Source organism: Anguilla rostrata, chromosome 10 (genome assembly GCF_018555375.3).
Source record: "Anguilla rostrata isolate EN2019 chromosome 10, ASM1855537v3, whole genome shotgun sequence".
NCBI classification, from domain to species: domain Eukaryota; kingdom Metazoa; phylum Chordata; class Actinopteri; order Anguilliformes; family Anguillidae; genus Anguilla; species Anguilla rostrata.
In genome coordinates, this window is record NC_057942.1 from 39,819,946 (window position 1) to 39,838,970 (window position 19,025).

The 19,025-nt window shown below is 46.3% G+C and overlaps 2 protein-coding genes across 9 annotated transcripts in view; one reads left to right on the forward strand and one right to left on the reverse strand.

Moving 5' to 3' along the window:
* The first annotated feature begins 2,225 nt into the window (after positions 1-2,225).
* LOC135233470 (beta-1,3-galactosyl-O-glycosyl-glycoprotein beta-1,6-N-acetylglucosaminyltransferase-like) lies at positions 2,226-7,771 on the forward strand. The gene is made up of 2 exons (XM_064297062.1): positions 2,226-2,495; positions 5,320-7,771. The coding sequence occupies exon 2, from the start codon at positions 5,419-5,421 to the stop codon at positions 6,721-6,723; it is 1,305 nt and encodes a 434-aa protein (XP_064153132.1). The 5' UTR covers positions 2,226-2,495; positions 5,320-5,418; the 3' UTR covers positions 6,724-7,771.
* Positions 7,772-8,896: 1,125 nt separating this feature from the next.
* LOC135233468 (protein prune homolog 2-like) overlaps positions 8,897-19,025 on the reverse strand; it is a 56,240-nt gene continuing 46,111 nt past the window's right edge. For 3 of the 8 annotated variants that reach the window (XM_064297049.1, XM_064297056.1, XM_064297055.1), the window contains 7 exons: positions 18,675-18,806; positions 17,700-17,786; positions 16,945-17,043; positions 16,014-16,055; positions 15,507-15,545; positions 13,184-13,231; positions 8,897-12,604 (listed from right to left, as the gene is read on the reverse strand). In XM_064297049.1, coding sequence (XP_064153119.1) covers positions 12,571-12,604; positions 13,184-13,231; positions 15,507-15,545; positions 16,014-16,055; positions 16,945-17,043; positions 17,700-17,786; positions 18,675-18,806 — 481 coding nt within the window. In that variant the 3' untranslated portion in view covers positions 8,897-12,570. The remainder of the gene's footprint in view (positions 12,605-13,183; positions 13,232-15,506; positions 15,546-16,013; positions 16,056-16,944; positions 17,044-17,699; positions 17,787-18,674; positions 18,807-19,025) is intronic. The other 5 variants (XM_064297051.1, XM_064297050.1, XM_064297052.1 and 2 more) reach the window with 5 other exon arrangements.

The window sequence follows — 19,025 nt, forward strand, 5'->3', positions numbered from 1 at the left end:
TCACACCAATCAGCTTCCTGTTACGATTTTTATGTAGTTCCTCCCGCTCAACTTGTGCTAGAACTGCCTCTGGTATGGGTTCATTAGGACTTCAACTCCCATCCACCCCTCCACAAAACGTTCTGCGGCGCTTGCTAACTGCACTTCTCTACTTGCTCAGAGCTACACGGCGCACATTTCCTCATACGACAGCGTCCTCCCGTGGACAGAAATCCAAAGAACACAGGCATAGTACGCGTGACTTCGTGGAGAGCACGTGGAGGCGCACTAAATTCTGGACTTGTATGACCGTTATTGTTTATGAACTGGAGTCACGTGGCTCTGACACGAGTGCCGCTGGAGGGCGCCAAGTCACACAATTTGACGACATGAGGCTTGAGTTGCTAAATAGAATTGACAACTGATTTAGACAATGATATCGCTCAGACTAGATGAGTCATTGGTTTTACTTGGACATGACTAAGATGACTAAGGCTTTAAAAAAAGAAGAAGAAAGAATTCCACAAACATTTACCATTTAGGCTGTTTCAGGCAAACAGAATGTTGATAGGGTGTGTTATGTCGTCCCTGTCAATTTTTCTTTGTTCCTAAAGTTATCTCGTATAATTTGCACAGTGAAGAGTTTCGGTGACTTAAGGTGTAGCCTCCCTAAATCTGACTGCATTGAAGAGCAGCAAAAACAAAATGTTACTTGCATCTTGTATGGTATTTTACAATAGGCAGTGCCCTCCAAAAGTATGAGAACAGATTCAGGGCCAAGTGACTTGAAAGAATTGAGGAAATATTGGGTAGCATAATGCATTGCTTTGGAATACATCTTATTTAATTTCGGTGAGGCAAGATAGCCTATATTGTTTGTGCTACCGTAACTTGGCGTCATTTTGATATCAATACTTTTAATGGCAGGCCTGGATTTTGGCAGTCTGAATGAATGAGTTACAGATGGTGTATGTCTTGTATGTGTGGGTAACTTGGCATTTTTGTACGTTGAAAATGTGTTTTTTATGAGATTGTTTCCTATGTTAAATTTTAAGAAAAACACTTAAACGACATCGACAAGGGGTCCATGGAAGTTTGGTCATTGGACACTTCTCTATGAATGTTATATGAAGAGTGTTTTTATGTGAAAAATGATGGCTGCAGTGTTACATAAAATTTTAGTTTTCTATTCAAGTCATGCAAATTCATCGAATAAATTTTTAATAAATTCTAATAAATTCTGTACTGGTTCTTAGGGCATATCACTCTGAACGAAACAAAATTTTAACGGTGTCTACAACTGATTGAATCAGTTTAATAAAGGTTTAATAACAATTATTGTTCTGACGTTTTACTCATTTTTGGGGTTTTGGCCTCTTGGAATTTGATTATACTTAAAAGTAGTGAGTTGAGTGCCCGGGAAAGTTTGGCGTCAATTGACCACTTGGTGGCGGTATTGCAAGGAACTGAATTTTCTATATTTAAACGGCAAAACTCTTGACCGCGTTGTCGTATAGATACGAGTCTAGCACCATTAGATATCTCTCCTCATAAAGAACAGGAATGGTTCATTTACAGTGAACTGTATAGTTAATGTTCACTTTTGTAAATGAATGAAAAACACTTAGCCTAAACGTAAATGTAGATCCTTTCAACAGTTCGCATGGCGCTTGCACTTATATGGTCAGTGATGAATTGTTCTCTTTAAAAGTTCTAAAGAACGAAAGTTTCTATGAAAAAAAGTGTGGCTTCAGTGTTAAATTATAATGTGATATTATTATTATTATTATTATTATTATTATTATTATTATTGTGTTGTTGTCGTTGCTGCTGCTGTTGTTTTAATTGGCTACATACGTTTGGGTCCAAATTATATTTCCGTGTCTGGCCTTAAGATCGTGTCATTTTCTCTTAAAACGAATTACTCTGTAAAAATGTGTCATTCGGCTTATAATTTAAACCATTTCGCGAAATTTCCGTCTGTTCAGAGGGTGTATTATTATTATTATTATTATTATTATTATTATTATTATTATTTTATGCGTTTGGTCCAAATTATATTTCCGTGTGTGGTCTTAAGACTGTGCCATTTTCTCTTATACGATACGAATTATAGTTTTTGAAAATTAGTAATTTGGACTATAATCGAAACCGTCTCCCAGATTGTCAGTAGGCATTTATCTAATCATAAATAAGCCAACATTGTGGTCGAGAAGTGGCTTGCTGACAGCGCGTGCAACATTTAGCTCCTCCTTACAGAGATAAGTTACGCACGCGATGGCAGTACAGGCACGAGCCCTCTCCCGTTTTGCGTCTGCTCGGGTCGGGTGCAGCACCTCTACTTCTCACCTGTCTGCCATTCATGATGATCGAATTAGCAAATCAACACTCCAAGCCAAGATCTGAATTTCAGTTTTTATTTCAAACGTCAGGGTGAAGAAATGTTCAGTCTGAGAATGGGAGAACTACCCAGTCCATCCTTCCGGTCGCTGGATAGATTTTTTTGACACAGCTCGGCAAGTATTGACCATGATGTTATCACCGTATATATTAATAATGATGATAAAATGCGATATTGCCCTGGCATGTCGACTTTGATATAACCTTCTAACATCTATTAGCAGTTAAAATAGGCTACAGGCTATTTCAGAAACTTCCTTAGAGGCGATTTGATAGATTTAGTCAATTTTTGTCAAAGAAGATGCATGATTTATTAAGAAGTTAAACATTATTAATAGCCTAAATATTTCACATAGTCTGAAAATAACGTTTCATAGCAAGATGCAGTCTGTCACATTCGCACCTGTCGGTCAGTGTACCTGAACTCGGGCGCCCACGTGACATCATCCAAAGGTACAACATAAGGTCTGTGAGCCAAACACGGTCGAAACAACTCATACGCTCTACATGCTATTAACTGGAAAATAGACGATAATTGTTGGCCTAAGCGAAAATAACTTATGACTGCTTGTTGTGACTGGTTCGGGCTCAGTTTGATGTTTCCTTTCCTGTTCCTTGTTAGACACTTTCAACGCCTACAGGCAGGTAAAAACGTATGGGTGACTGAATTCACATTTGGTGTCCACGCATTTTCCTTAACCCTCCTTTCGTTCATTTTAGGACAGCAAATCCGTGTATAAACATCAGGGGGTTTGCAAATACATGAATGAACCATTTTTTAGAATGTGATTACACTATGGCCATAAAGAGTTCACTGAAAATAATTTAGTATTTCCTAGATTCAACTTAAAGGCATTTATCACATAACAGAGGTTAATAAATAGTCCTACTTAAGACAGAAAAACATGTTTAAGGTTCCCTGTATTTTGCGTGACTTCATTTCCTGTTCCACCGGGTTTGGAGAACTTGAAATAATATGAATATTGACCACACAGTTTTAAACTCGCATACACGAATGTTCTTCTGGAGGCTGCCGCGTTTTGTGAAATTATTATAACAAATTTTGATGAGTAGACTGTCACTGCTGAAACTGCTCTTTAGTAAGGGCAACTACTAGGCGACTAGTCTATACTATAAGCTGTTATAAGAATAAGATAATGACAACTACTATTACTAAGCTACTACTTGGTCGAATAAATAATAATAATAATAATAGAAGAAGGAAGTAGGCTATTGCATAAATCTATAATCGGATCAGACCGATATTTTAATTACCATCAGGCGAGATGTGATGTGATGATACATTTCATTAATTTGGCAGACGCTTTTATCCAAAGTGACGTAGCCTACAACAAGTGCATACTGAAGGTCATGTTTAGCTAGCGCTTGTATGGAATATTTTTCCACTTGGTTCCAGTGACTCTATCCGGTAGTACTTAGTCATTGGAGCTGTAGGTGTCAGTTCACACAGCTGCACCGTCAGGTATGGGGCTAGCAGTGAGCTAACCGTGTAACGTTTCTCCCGCGGCCCCGGCTGTAAGCCAAACCGAGAAGTTATAGGACAGGATGTAACCCACAATAGAATGTCAAAAAAAAAACGATCTGTGCTTTAAACTCCAGCCAAGCACGGTGCGATAATTCTGTTGCTCCAGTAGCTATACAGGATTGTCTGTCACCTCTCCAAAGTAGGCTAGTATTTATGGTCAAGGTCCCCAAGATCAATTAAATCCATTCAGGCTGAAAAACACCTGGAAGGACCACTGAGGCTGGTCAGGTGCGCTCACCTGTAAACTTTGAATGCATGATGAGAGTTTTAAACTCGCGTAGGCCTATAGGAATGTTCCACATGAGGATGTCTGTATGACTGGCATGAAAATAGTGGCATTTCAAAGTTGGCACAACTGAAATATGTAACCCGATCTGCACACATGTTGACCTGTGCACAAATTTGGACCGCAAGACAAAGGTCATGCCCGAGGCGTGCCTGTGTCAGTAGCCTGTTGACAACCACACGTCGGCTGAAAGCTAACCGAAAACAGGCTGAGATATTAGGTAGGCTATCCCAGCCGATGTTGCTAATGGGACTTGACTGCGAGCGCTTCACCGCACCCGACGCCTCTGCTGCCGCAGCGTATCCTAGCAACGAAAAAAGCGCGTCACCTGGCGCTAGGCACCCGCCGTTCCTAAAGCGCGCTGCATCAGCCAAGCCAAGCTGACCAATCAGCTTCTCACCCGGTCACCGAGACCCCTGACGGTAAACGTGGCCTTCGAAACAGGTTGTTAAACATCTGTCCATCTGTTGCAATGGCATGCGCTGTATCATGGAAGTTTGTGGATATTCTGTCATTGCGGACAGTACAGTGAGCCGCTCTGAATGTTGTGAGTTGAGACTGACGAGCAGGTAACGGGCCTGTTGGCAACCTTCAGTGGCTGGCGTGCCTGGGTTTGACTCCTATATATCCTATATATATCATTTCTACAGTCAGGAAAGGATAAGAGCGTGGATAATGGTTATAAACGGAGGGGTGTGAAGTATTCCTGGCAGTCAGCGTGCTGTGTGCCTTTCTTGTTTAAATACCACCACGGCCATTAGTCTTTTGTTCAGTCGTTATGGGGGAGATTGTGCTGTTTGTTCTAAGCTGCGTAAACTGCTTCAGCTGCATACACCCCCTCCACTTACACACCCCGCCACATGCACGCCCCCACCACGTGCACACGCCCCACCACATACACACCCTGCTGCACACACGCCCTGCTGCTGTGACTTCATCTCTACCGCTTTCTTCACTCTTTTTTAACACTGGAAACAGCTGCAATGGCTGGTCTCCTCTGCATCTCCCCTCTCCTACTGATGCCATTTTGTTTGCACTACAGCAATGTCTGTTGTCTGTTACATACACGTTCGGCTGCCCTTTGACCTCTTCGTCCCCTCTGTTACAGGTTGTAAAGGTTCTTTCCTGGCGGAAAGGGGGGGGGCGGGGGGCCAGAGGGGGATAAAAGCCTGAGCAGAGCTGTCCCGCCCCCTGTCCTGTTCTCGTGATGTCATTCCGGGCGCTGCCCAGGTGCGGCGGGTGGAGGAAGGCGCTGTTGGCGGTGGCCCTCGTCTCCGCCGCGCTCTGCATCGTCCGCATGGCGGCGAAGCCCCCGCCGGACTACGGCTGGCTAGAGTTCGGGGACGGGGCGCCCGAGGACGCCTGCAACTGCACCAAGCTCCTGCTGCAGGACCCCGACGAAATCGACCGGGCCAAGGTCCTGTCCATCACGGTCAGCTTCCGGGCCCAGACCAAGGTGACGGACGCCCAGTTCATGGAGCTGGCGGGAGACTGCGAGCGGTTCCGCCTCCTGCGCAAGTACGCGCCGTTCCCGCTGAGCCGCGAGGAGGCCCGGTTCCCCATCGCGTACTCCATCGTGGTCCACCACAAGATCCAGACCTTCGAGAGGCTGCTGAGGGCCGTCTACGCGCCCCAGAACCTGTACTGCGTCCACGTGGACCGCAAGGCGCCGTCCACCTTCCTCTCGGCCGTGCGGCAGATCGCCTCCTGCTTCGACAACGTCTTCATCGCCAGCCGCCTGGAGAGCGTGGTGTACGCCAGCTGGAGCCGGGTGCAGGCCGACCTCAACTGCATGGGCGACCTGTACAACCACAGCGCCCCCTGGAGGTACTTCGTCAACCTGTGCGGCCAGGACTTCCCGCTGAAGACCAACCTGGAGATGGTGCGCCAGCTGAGGGCCCTGCAGGGGAAGAACAGCCTGGAGACGGAGAAGACGCCGCCCTCCAAGGAGGCGCGGTGGAAGAAGCGGTACGAGGTGGCGGACGGCGCCATCCGGAGGACGGAGAAGGACAAGGCCCCGCCTCCCGTCGAGACGCCGATGTTCGCGGGCGGGGCCTACATCGTGGTCAGCCGGGCGTTCGTCCGCTTCGTGCTGGAGGACCCCAGGGCGCGGCGGCTGATGGAGTGGGCGCAGGACGGCTACAGCCCCGACGAGTTCCTGTGGGCCACGCTGCAGAGGATGCCCGGCGCGCCCGGGTCCATACCCAGCAACCACCGCTACGACGTGACGGACGTCAACGCCCTCGCCCGGCTGGTGAAGTGGCAGTACTTTGAGGGGGCGGAGTCGAAGGGCGCCATGTACCCGCCTTGCAGGGGCCACCACGTGCGATCCATCTGCGTCTACGGCGTCGGCGACCTGGGCTGGATGCTGCAGAAGCCGCAGCTCTTCGCCAACAAGTTCGACACCGACACCGACCCCATCGCCGTGCACTGCCTGGAGAAGTATTTGCGGACCAAGGCCCTCAAGGAAATGACCGCCTCGCCCAGCTCCCAGTCCGTAATATCGCTTTAACATCACGCCCCCCAGCCTAGCATTAGCGTCACGTTCCCCAGCGTTAGCACGTTAGCACGTTAGCGCAGCGCTAGCCTCATGCCCAGACTCGGCTCTTATACTGTACGTGTGCTGTTTTAATTAGCCTTGGCGTAGCTGGTTTAGCAGGTGCTCACAGTGCTGGTCTCGCAGGAGGATGTGGCGGCAGCTGACTTCGCAGTGCGACGGGGCTGCGGTCACATCGCTGCGCCTGCGTTTCCTCTGACCCAATTTAGGTGCCTACAGCAACCCAATATGGCCGTGTGGTAATCAACCCAAGCATAGTTTTTCACGAGGCCAAATTTACAGGGCCAGGCATGAAGAAATCTGGTGGGGTGAAAGCTTGAGTTGCCGCAGGATATTTACAAAAGTTAGCCAGCTAACGTCTGAATCCCTCTTTCTGAAATGCCTCCTAGGTGTTTGTGTTTGCCTCTATCAGGTGCTTGTAGAGCGTCTGGGGATTTACTAAGGCAGATTATTACTTTTCTGTTCTGGTTCTTCGTCCTGCAAGGGTGAATAAAACAGACTCTGTCCGGTCTGGAGTGGTACTGGGTTTGTACCGGTATCCAATCACCATGTGTGCTGAATGCTCTCTGTGTTATTATGTCATCAAAAATTTTGATTTGTTCTCAGCTATTCTTTCCATTTGCAAAATGACTGAAGTTCTTAAGGTATGATTTCACTGCCCCTTCCGAACAATTCTAATACAAATGGATCAGTAAAAATGTCTGTCGAAAATGTCTGCTCAACACTTTTCTACTATTTATTACCTTCGCTAATGTGTGGTGAGCGTTCTGGCGCAAATTGGCTGCCGTGCATCACCCAGGTGGGTGCTACACATTGGTGGTGGGTGAGGTGAGTTCCCCTTCACTGTAAAGCACTTTGAGCATTTGGAAAAGTGCTATATAAATGTAATTAATAATAATAATAATATTAATTTTTCTGCCTTTCACTTGTCTTTGACTGCTGATTGTTTTTTTTTTGTAAATAGTAAATAAATAAGAACATACCAAAAAAGTGGCACCTGTCATTTTAATAGAGATGCACTCCAGCTCTGAGTCATAACACAGCTCTGTGGTGGAGGGAGGGTGGGGGGGCACTTGGCGGCTCTTCAGTTTGTTCGTTGTTTTTCAGTTGGTGTGGCCCCATTCGGGTAACCAAGCCCTGCACATTGTGTACTTTTCATGTTTCCTTTTTTTAACCGACAATTTCCAGAAGTGCTGGGGTGTATGATTGGACTCATCTGCGACTGTGTGTTATAGTCGGGTGTACTGTCAGCGTTACAGATCATATTGAAAGTGACACATAAGCATGATAAGCATCTTGTTTTTGCACATCAATTTTTGAGGCCAGCTGGTCAAGGAGACATCACACACACATACTCTCTCACACACACACACACACACACACACACACACGCATACCCTCACGTGCACGCACACACACACACACGCACGCATACACACACACACTGCACACTCACGGACACACACGCATGCACGCACACACTCTCACATGCACGCACGCACACACGCATGCACGCACACACACACACACACACACTCACACTCTCACACACACTCGCACACACACACACACGCACACACACACGCGGAGGGTGGGCGCGTTTTTAAGAGTGCAATGTCTTGGCGGTTTCTGGCGGTAATGTCACGCAGGGCGGGGTGGGGATCCAGAGGAGGGCGGAGCCATGAGTCACGTCTATCATCCACCCACGACCCTTTTTCCTCCGAGGCTAAATGACATCACCGATGACATCACAGTGCCTGGGTTGCTAACAAAGCTGTGTTCTGTTTGGACTGTTAAGCTTTTTTAATTTGAGGAAGGAAACACACACGGGAAACACACATTTAGCAGGGGCTAGGCGATCCCCTGGAGAGCTGGCAGTATCTTTCCATCGCAGACAGGGTTTCCAGATTTGGAATTTGTCGAAATTGGACAAACATGCACCGGCTGGAAAAAAAAAATAATCGCGAACAAGGTCGGCAGCGGTCAGGGGCAGTCCCCCCTCGGAGCCAACATTGGACTGGGGATGGGAGGGGGATGGAATTTCAAGTGATGTTAGACCAGGGAGTCGCTGGCACACCAATTCATTAGGATCTGAATCCAGTAAAAACATGACATCACACCACCCACCCACCAGAGTAACAGGACATTTATTGAAACAAAATGTATAGATCTGACATCATACATACGCCTGCCTTGCCACTTCCATTTCCTTTAACACATGTCAAAATATAAAATCCATAATGCAAGGAATGCATCTTCGATATATGCCAAAAATACACTGTAAATATATAACATAGAAATCACATGAATCCGCGCCATTTTTACGTATGCATTCTCATCCATACACAGCAGAGTATTGTAGAGAGCTGGGGAAGGAGAATTATGACTTCTACATGACAGCCAGGAATATGTGATGTCACTTCCCCTGATGCCTGTTGTCATGGCAACAGTCCTCTAATAGTCAACTACACGTCTGATTAATCAGTGATTTACAGTAGTTCGACCTAGCAGGCTAACTACTGGGATGCTAGCTCTCTCAGTAAATAAGCTATATTCAGCAAGGTCGAGTATGGCATTAGCCAGCTAGCTGCAGTAGTTAGGTAAGTATATACCAAGTTAATTGAGAGCCAGCTAGCTTCGTGGTGCACATACTTAAGCTTACACTCTATGAGTCCATTTGAAATGTTGCTATCCTGTGAACTCAGGAACTCAGGTGTCAGAATCTAGATATTTCCACAACTTGTGCCGCAAATGTCAGCAATTTTTTTTTTTTTTACAGCAAAGATTATTATTTACAGAGCAAGTGGAATCGCTACAATATACTGCATAACTGCATTTAGCTGAATATACGAAAGTGGCGAATAACTGATATATTTCATAGTGAGTATACTATACACTGCAAAATATGAACTGATATGTTGAAATCATTCATATAACGTTTCCTAATAATGATAAATCCTCGGAATGAGCAGGACAGCATCATTGGGGTACAGTCAGGAAGAGACATTAAATCTCAGCATACAGGATATCATACACAGGACTTCCTTTGTGACATCAGTTTCCTGTTTAAACCTTGGATGGCTAGAGGAAGACAGACAGACGGGCAGACAGACAAAATAGACAGTAGGGTAAAGGGAGTCTCTCTAACTCTAACATGCTCACGCACCACTCTTTATTCTGTATTTCACACCTTTTTTCCTTTTCGTTCAATTATAAAATATAGTTTTCAAAATATATTCAACTGATTAGAAATTATACTTCAAATCCATGGATTTTTGACGGTACTGTGAATTTTCCACACTTTCATAACACACGTATTATTGCAGGGATGGGAAGCAGAGTGTTTTTTTTTTTTTAACTTTTTTTTTACCCCAATGAGGAAAAAGTCCCAAGACTCCAATAACTATAATTTACATAATGCGTAACACCACAAGACCATATCCTTTGTGTCTTTCTTCTCCTCAAAAAAACCCCCGTCAGACGCCGTTCTACTTTATCTCTTATCAAAGATCATATTTCCCTTGCTTTGAATTCGCCTGTCTAAATGCCCCATAATTTGAATATACCCATGTGAATGACACTTTTTTTTTTTTTTTTTTTTTAAACCAAAAATACCTGGTGAGGGTAGAGGTGTTGCTTGTCACCAATACACCTGGCTCAAGTAATCAGTCCTGAATGAAAAACAGGATTAGCTGATTAGCACCAGGCGTAAACCACACTAGGCCTTTCTGGGTAAGACTGCACACCTCTGGGCTGGACTACACCCTGGCTGCGCTCCAAACAGTATACTTGTGCTCTGCGTTCTCGTGTTACTGTAAGAACACACCTCCACGTACACTTACAGGACTACACTTTTCGAGTGTAAGAATGCCTAAAATCAATTCAATTTGAAACATACTTGTGATGTTACCACTGCTGACTTCTAACCTTCTAAGCACGAAACATATCGATACCACAAAAATCCGTAAAATAACATATGCTTACATTTGTACACGATATCCCCCTGCCTTCTGTCCTCAAGTTTCTTGGCTGAGTAAAAATATTATTCGCCCTCGAATGCGGAGCAGAAAACACAATAACTGCTGGGAAGGGAAAGCATGGATAAGTCTGCTTCGAAAGCGCACTTCGTTTTTTTTTCGTCCTCCAAAAAGAACACAAAGAGAACTTCCGGTAAAATCTCGCCTTTTTGCGTTCCTCGTTGAGTTTGGAACACGCTTGATCACGTGACCGCTTAACTTCCTGTGCGCTCGAGGTAGAGCGCAAATATAACGTTTTGGGAACGCAGCCCCTGTGACTCACCGCAGTTTCCTTACTAAACGTCTGAAGGGGGTGGGGCTTTCAAAACAGCGATGGCGGCGAGGCCAATGTACCCGCAAAATGGGCGGAGCTACTATGTGCTGTCGATCACTCTACCGTTAAGGCGCAAACTAGCTTAAGATGCAGTCACACGCAAGTCTTGCATATCTGAACCCTGGCAAAAAAGTTTGTTCCTGTTCACACTTATATATTTTTTAAAACTCTGTATTATATTGATGTTGATTAATCATTTTCTAAAAAGAGGGGGGTGGGGTGGACTTGTGTGACCTGTATGACCCGGAAGCTCTTTTAGGGAAAGTGTGCAAGGGATGTGCTATGTCAGGTAAAACTGACACCTGCCCAGGCCATAATAAAGCCAAACCTTCATAACATCTGTGTTGCTACAAAAAAACCTGCTACATCTATGGCAAAAAAAACTGCTACATCTATGGCAGGCACTGTATGTGTGTGAGTGGTCACAATCTAAATGTAAATGTGATGCCTGATGAAGTGTATTTCCATACGAGGCATTCCCTCTGACCTAGACCGACACATTTCTGAGAAAGGTGATGAATTCATATCCTCGAAACAGGGTTTTCTGTAGGACACAATGGGCCTCATTCTGGAAACGTGTACGATCATTAAACTGCGTACAAGAGCATTTCCAAGAACGTTTTGGCATCCAAATTGTTTTCTTATCTGTATTTGTTCACGGCTGTTTCCTCATCCAAATCAAATTTACAAATAGCCAGCATTCATCATCTCATACACCTGGGATATGAATCATCAAGTGTCATGAATCACACATTGTTTTTTTTTGTAGGAACAATTTGAAGAACAAAAAGAAAGAATAATTTTTAGAACAGTTTTGCAAATGAGGCCCAGTGTGACTACGCTACTGCTTTTAGATGGTGATTCTTACAACAACAATCGGCAATTCACCAGATAAGAAAAACGTAAACTTTTTAAAAATTCAACTGAAAACTGAAGATCTCTGGTGCTTCACCAAAGCGAGGGGAATAAAAACAACAAACCATAGCATTGCGCAGCATGCATTATACAAAATATGCATAGGCTGATAAGAGTGACTAGCATGCCTGTGTGTCGCTTCAGAAATAAAATTCTTTCATCCAATCAGACTGTCCATTAACAGGCCACATATGGTCATGGGTGTGGCTTACTTCACTCAGAATTTTTGGTTCATAGAATGATTATGACACGTCAAAACCAACGCGAATCCGTTCACCAAAAAACACATTTGCTTTTATATTCACAGGTCAATTCAAATTAAAAAATTAAAAATAAAAATTAAGATATGCAATTGTAGGTTTGAAATGATCATTATCTTTACAGTGGTTTATCATGACTGAACATATTTTCACAGACAGCTGGTGCTTCGTATCTACTGCACCAGGGTATGCTACGGAGGGCTGAGAAGTTTGAGTGTTGGTACGCAAGTGGTCTCCGCGTCTGGGGGGGGGGGGCGGGGCGGGGGGGGAGCCGCCTCTAGGAGCTGCAGCCGTTGACCGCCTTATCGATGCTATGAGAAGCGTAAGACAAAAATAAGAAAAGAAAACAACAGGCTGATTAGCACTGACTGAGAACAACCACAACAAACACAAGGGGGTGGGGGGGTGGGGTGGCGTGGCTGAGAACACCACAAATACAACACATCCACAGCAAACACGGGGGGTGGGGGATGGTGGGGGGACACCAACACAGGGAACAACCAATAGGGGTGCAAACAGACTGGCCAGAAAATGAACGGACCAGCTGCAATATGGAGAGTCTATGAGAAAATGGAGAGACCAGTTGAGATATGGAGAGAACAGATGAGATATGGAGAGACCCAGAATATGGGAGTCAGAGTCACTGAGTCTGAGTCAGAGCCATTGAGTCTGAGTCAGAGTCACTGGGCCTGACTCAGAGTCACTGAGCCTGACTCAGAGTCACTGAGCCTGAGTCAAAGGAGCTGGCCTGGTGTGTCAACAGGTAAATGTAATGACCAGTTGAAGGTGTGGTACAGGTAAATGTAACAGCCAGGTGAAGGTGTGGTACAGGTAAATGTCATGGCCAGATAAAGGTGTGGACACACAGGTATGAGGCATGCAGGTCTTACTGCGAAGCCCCTGCTGCTGTCTCTCCACCATTTAGGAAACTGCTGTACCTGAGTACAGAGAGGGCACACACACACTGTGAGACTGCAGCTACTCTCACACACACACACACACACAGTCACACACACTGTGAGACTACAATTACTCACACACACACTCACACACACTGTGAGACTACAGCTACTCACACACACACTCACACACACTGTGAGACTACAGCTACTCACTCTCACACACACACACAGTGAGGCTAAAGGAACTCCCACACACACACACACACACACACAGTGAGACTACAGCTACTCACACACACACACACACACACACACACACACACAGCGATACTACGGCTACTCACAGCCTTGAGCCGGAGAACCAGCCTAGTCGAGCAGGATTCAGCGAGGATAAAGCAAGAACTCAAAAAATTCTCACGGTGAAGTTTGAGATGCAAATTTAAATTTTAAATTTTTCTTTTTTTAAACCAACCAAGCATTGGTGTCAAAGAAGCAGCGGACCGGTGGCTTCCTGTAGTTAAGCAGAAGGGTACAAAGGCGGAGTTTTGATCAGACAGAGCACCTCAGACATGACCGTCTGAAAGGGGGATGTGGTCTCCCCTGCTCCCGTCTGATAAATCCACTTCCTCTCAGTGGGTCTTTGAGCAATGGCTCGAAAGCTTCACGTGGGGGAAGCGTCGAGGCTTCGCTTCACTCCAAACATGACCGTGAAACAATCCCCGCACCTCGCTTTATGCACCGTTCAAAGAGTTTACCGTCAAGCGTTACTGGGGGTTAGTCAGGGTATTGTGTTACTGGGGGTTAGTCAGGGTATTGTGTTATTGGGGGTTAGTCAGGGTATTGTGTTACTGGGGGTTAGTCTGGGTATTGTGTTACTGGGGGTTAGTCAGGGTATTGTGTTACTGGGGGTTAGTCAGGGTATTGTGTTACTGGGGGTTAGTCAGGGTATTGTGTTATTGGGGGTTAGTCATGGTACTGTGTTATTGTCATTGGGGGTTCGGTTATTGTGTTGGTAGGGGTTACTCAGGGCTTTTTGTTATTACAGATGAGGTTTTTTGTCATATTGGGTATTACTCTGGGTATTGTGTTACTGGGGGTTAGTCAGGTTATTAGTTGTGTTAATGGGGATTAGTCAGGATGTTAGTCGTGTTATTTGGAGCTAGTCAGGTTATTAGTTGTGTTATTGGGGATTAGTCAGGTTATTAGTTGTGTTATTGGGGATTGGTCAGGTTATTAGTTGTGTTATTGGGGATTAGTCAGGATGTTAGTTGTGTTACTGGGGGTTAGTCAGGTTATTAGTTGTGTTCTTGGGGATTGGTCAGGTTATTAGTTGTGTTATTGGGGATTAGTCAGGTTATTAGTTGTGTTATTGGGGATTAGTCAGGATGTTAGTTGTGTTACTGGGGGTTAGTCCGGGTGTTAGTTGTGTTACTGGGGGTTAGTCAGGTTATTAGTTGTGTTCTTGGGGATTGGTCAGGTTATTAGTTGTGTTATTGGGGATTAGTCAGGTTATTAGTTGTGTTATTGGGGATTAGTCAGGGTGTTAGTTGTGTTATTGGTGGTTAGTCAGTGTATGTGTCATTAACCCCCTAGCCCAGTGCCGCAGGCTGAGTCAGGCGGTAACGGCGCATTTTCCCGGTTAAACAGATGTCGTCCACGGCAACGCGCCGTTGGGCAGCTGGCTCTGAAAGCGTGTGGCGGGCCGGAGCGTAGCGGCTGGGACACGGTGCTGCCAACCGCACGCGTGTCACAAAGAGGAAGCGCCACCAGCACACACGCGACGCGGCTGCAGTTCAGTTCAACCGCTCTGACAGTCAGCGGAAAAGCCCCCCCCCCACGAGGAGCACGAGGGACCGTGAGCGAGGCGGCATGGCTTTCTGAAGCAGCCTCTCATGCCTTTTTAATTTCAGGATGGGCGAGGTAAGTCTGACATCCTGCTCTGAGGCCGGGAGAGACGTTGGTCTTCTGCCCACTGAGGCCTCCTCCAGCTCCAGCACAATTCATTTCTGCCTGTGTGGAAAGTTCCAGGAAGTTCCTCCAAAAATACTCAAGGTGTGATTATTGTTTTTTGCTTCCTTCAATTAGACTAAGACAAAATCCGGCCCTGGTTTTTTTTTCTCCCAGGAAATTCACTGAACAGTTAGTGAAGGTGATTGGCTAGACTGTATTCACCCAACTCCCAGGCAAAGGGACGGTGGAAAACCAGCAGTTCTCAGACCGTGATTTGAGTAACAAGGAGTTAGACGTGGTCACACACACACACAGGCACACACACACACACACATACGCACACACACACACAGGGTCTTACTTCGTGGACTCTGCTGCCTCCTTTAGCTCTTCATCCAGTCTGAAGGAGGTCAAAGGTCAATCAGAGGGTAGGAAAGGAGAAGCCAGCCATACACATGGAGGGGAGGGGAGGGAAGGGGGGAGGAGGTCAGAGCAAAGCACAGGCCTGGAGATTCATGCCACTGAGTTACAGATAGAGGGAGGGTGTCGGGGGGGGGGGTTCTGGGTGGGTCCGGAGGGGTCAGTGGGGAGTGGGGTGTCAGGGGGGGTTGGGGGTTGTCAGGTGGATGGGGTTCTTGAAAGTTTCAGCAGCCATTTCTATTGGCTATCCGGATTCCTCATTGAGACGGGCTCATGCAGGTGTGACCAGAAGCACAGGACCAGCCACACCTCACAGAGAGGGGAAAGGGGAGGGGCCTATACAGGCGTGGCTATAGCATGAGCGGTTTCCCCCCCAGCTGGGATTGGCCAGTTAGTGCAGGCGGGGGTGGGGGGGGGGTCTGTCACAGAGATACAGGCCAGGATTTACCTCACGCATACAAACGGTTCAACACCCCTTTCCTCTTCGTACCTTCCGGAAGGAAACGAAGGGGACCGAGGTCAGGTGACTGAGGCGGCAACCAGGAGGGCGGGGTTTTTAACGATGAACAATGTCCTCACAGCTTTAACAATACAGGCCTCGCCCGCAACCTTGTTACCGTGGGTAACACCAGAGGGGCATCTGCAATATGGCAGCAAGATGCAGCTCGTCTTGTAAAGCGTTTATTGTACGGTAAAATAAAGCCTATGTAATAAAGCCTATGTAAACCTGATGTGCTGCATTAATGAGGCCCTTGGGTGGGCGGGTGAAGAGGGTAAAGGCTGGAGCAGGGAGGGGGGGAGGGGCTGTCCTAATTCGCCCCGTCATCCGCAGAACACTTCACAGCGTACGAGAACCCAGATCCGAAACCCAGAGTTACCGCACGTTCGCTCCTAAATAAATGTTCACGCAAGCCAAGTGTCTCACACGTGCCATTTATAAACCCAGGCGTGTGTGAGATGTGTAAGTGTTCTGTCTGCGAGTAAACAATGCAGATATCTTAAAACGTGCACAGCTATGGCTTACTATTATTATGACTGTTGCACAGTGCTGTATACTGACAGGCCCCCGATGTTCCAACACCACACAAGGCGTGACATGGAACCTGCGTATGACTCCACACAGCAGTAAAAAGGGGAAACACCTGTTGATTTTGATCAGAGAGGTAGAATTCATCAGGATTTGTACTGAATTGACTATGCTCTCGGGAATGTGTACATACAGAGAGGTGAGATTCATCGGGATTCATGTTCACTAGACTATGCTCTCGGGAATGTGAACGTACAGAGAGGTGAGATTCATCGGGATTCGTACTCACTTGTCTATGCTCTCGGGAATGTGAACATACAGAGAGTCAAGATTCATAGGGATTCATACTCACTTGACTATGCTCTCGGGAATGTGAACATACTCCATGGGGATGATCTGTCGGAGCTCATCTAGGCTGTTCACATATTTAATCTTACTGCTGAACTTGGAGCTGCCAGGAGACAGAGAGTCAGAGCATCAGGAAACACAGTGAGACACAGGGGAGACACAGTGAGATACAGTAGAGTCAGTGAGACACAGTAAGACACAGGAGAGATACAGTGAGACACAGCTGGGTTACAGTGAGCCACAGGAGAGTTACACAGGACAAATACAGTGAGACACAGGAGAGACACAGCAGAATTACAGTGAGACACAGGAGAGACACAGCAGAGACACAGTAAGACACAGTAGAGTCAGTGAGACACAGAAGAGTTACAGTGAGACACAGGAGAGATACAGTGAAACACAGGAGAGTTACAGTGAGACACAGAAGAGTCAGTGAGACACAGAAGAGTTACAGTGAGACACAGGAGAGATACAGTGAGACACAGGAGAGTTACAGTGAGACACAGGAGAGATACAGTGAGACACAGGAGAGTTACAGTGAGACACAGCAGAATTACAGTGAGACACAGTTAAAATACAGTGAGACACAGGAGAGACACAGCAGGGACACAGTAAGAGACAGTAGAGTCAGTGAGACACAGAAGAGTTACAGTGAGACACAGTGAGACACAGGATAGTTACAGTGAGACACAGTAGAGTTACAGTGAGACACAGGAGAGTTACAGTGAGACACAGGAGACTCAGTCGTGGTTACAGCACCTGATAAAAGGTCTGGTGACTGCCAGGATGGTCCTGATGAACCAGGAGGGGTGAACGATGATGAAGGATTTCAGATTCTTCTTGAGCCTGGAGGAAAAGAGGAAAGAAACACAACCAATAGGAGTGTTACGCATTCCTACCCTTCCATGTTTTCCCTCGTTCACCCTCACAGGTGTGAATGGAGCAATGGGGGTGGAGCTTACAATTTAAAAGATGGTGGCAGAGTTAACCTCTCTCTCTCTCTCGCTCTCTCTCTTCCTGCAGAAGCGCCTGTGCAAGCTCCTGTGTACCCTTTGTTGTTTCTTTACTTTCCTTCTCCTAACTCGGTCGGTCATAATTTGCGGTGGTGTGTTTTTTTTTTGTTATGGTGTGGAATGGGACTTGCGGTTCTCTGAACGTGCGGCTGTCCATCAGGAACAGTGGGGTGCTCCTGCCGTCCACAGCCCCAGGGTTGCATTGTGGGTATTTGCTAGGAACCCCTCAACCTCCCTGCCAGGGTTATGGCTTTATTTTCGGGTGTGTCTGTTTAGTTTTCTTTCGTGTAAGTTTCGTTGGCATATCCACTACTTTGTTCAGTTAAGAAATACCGTTTGAATTTCCCTTTTTTTTCTAAAACGCCTTGTTGGGTCTTCTTATATGTTCAGCCTTGGAATCCCTGTTCCTTTGGAATGTTGCTCAGGGTTAGGCCATACAGTAACATATATTTGGGGGCTTGGAGTCCAGGATTGGACTGTATGGTTTCTTTGATTGGCTTCCGTAACCATGATTGCTTTGGTCTGCTTGCTTTCTCGTGTCCTTTTTGGACTTTGGTATTGTATCTCGGAAAGTGTTTGTGTTCTAGCACTTTGACCCAGGCAAGTCTTTTTTTTCTCTCTTTTTTTGCTTGTGCGGGTAGTGTGTGTGTGTGCATATGTATGTGTGTTTGTGAGCATGTATGCTTATGTGTGTGTGTGTGCAGGTGTGTAGGTGTGTTACCTCCTGTCTATCATGTGGTAGCACTTCTTTAGCCAGCGCAGTCCGGGCATTCTCCTCCTGGGTGTGGCTCCATTCAGGTACACGATCATGTAGTCCTCTGCCACCATCAGCTCCAGTGTGCTGATCACATACCTGTAACCAGGGGTAACATGCACACCTTTACACCTGTACAGGTATGCTGGATCCCACACCTATACACCTGCACAGGTACACTGCATCCAACACTGTTACACCTGCCCACTATGCTGGGTCCAACACCTTTACACCTGCACTGGTATGCTCAGTCCCACATCTTTACACCTGCACAGGTATGCTGGGTCTAACACTGCTACACCTGCACAGGTACACTGT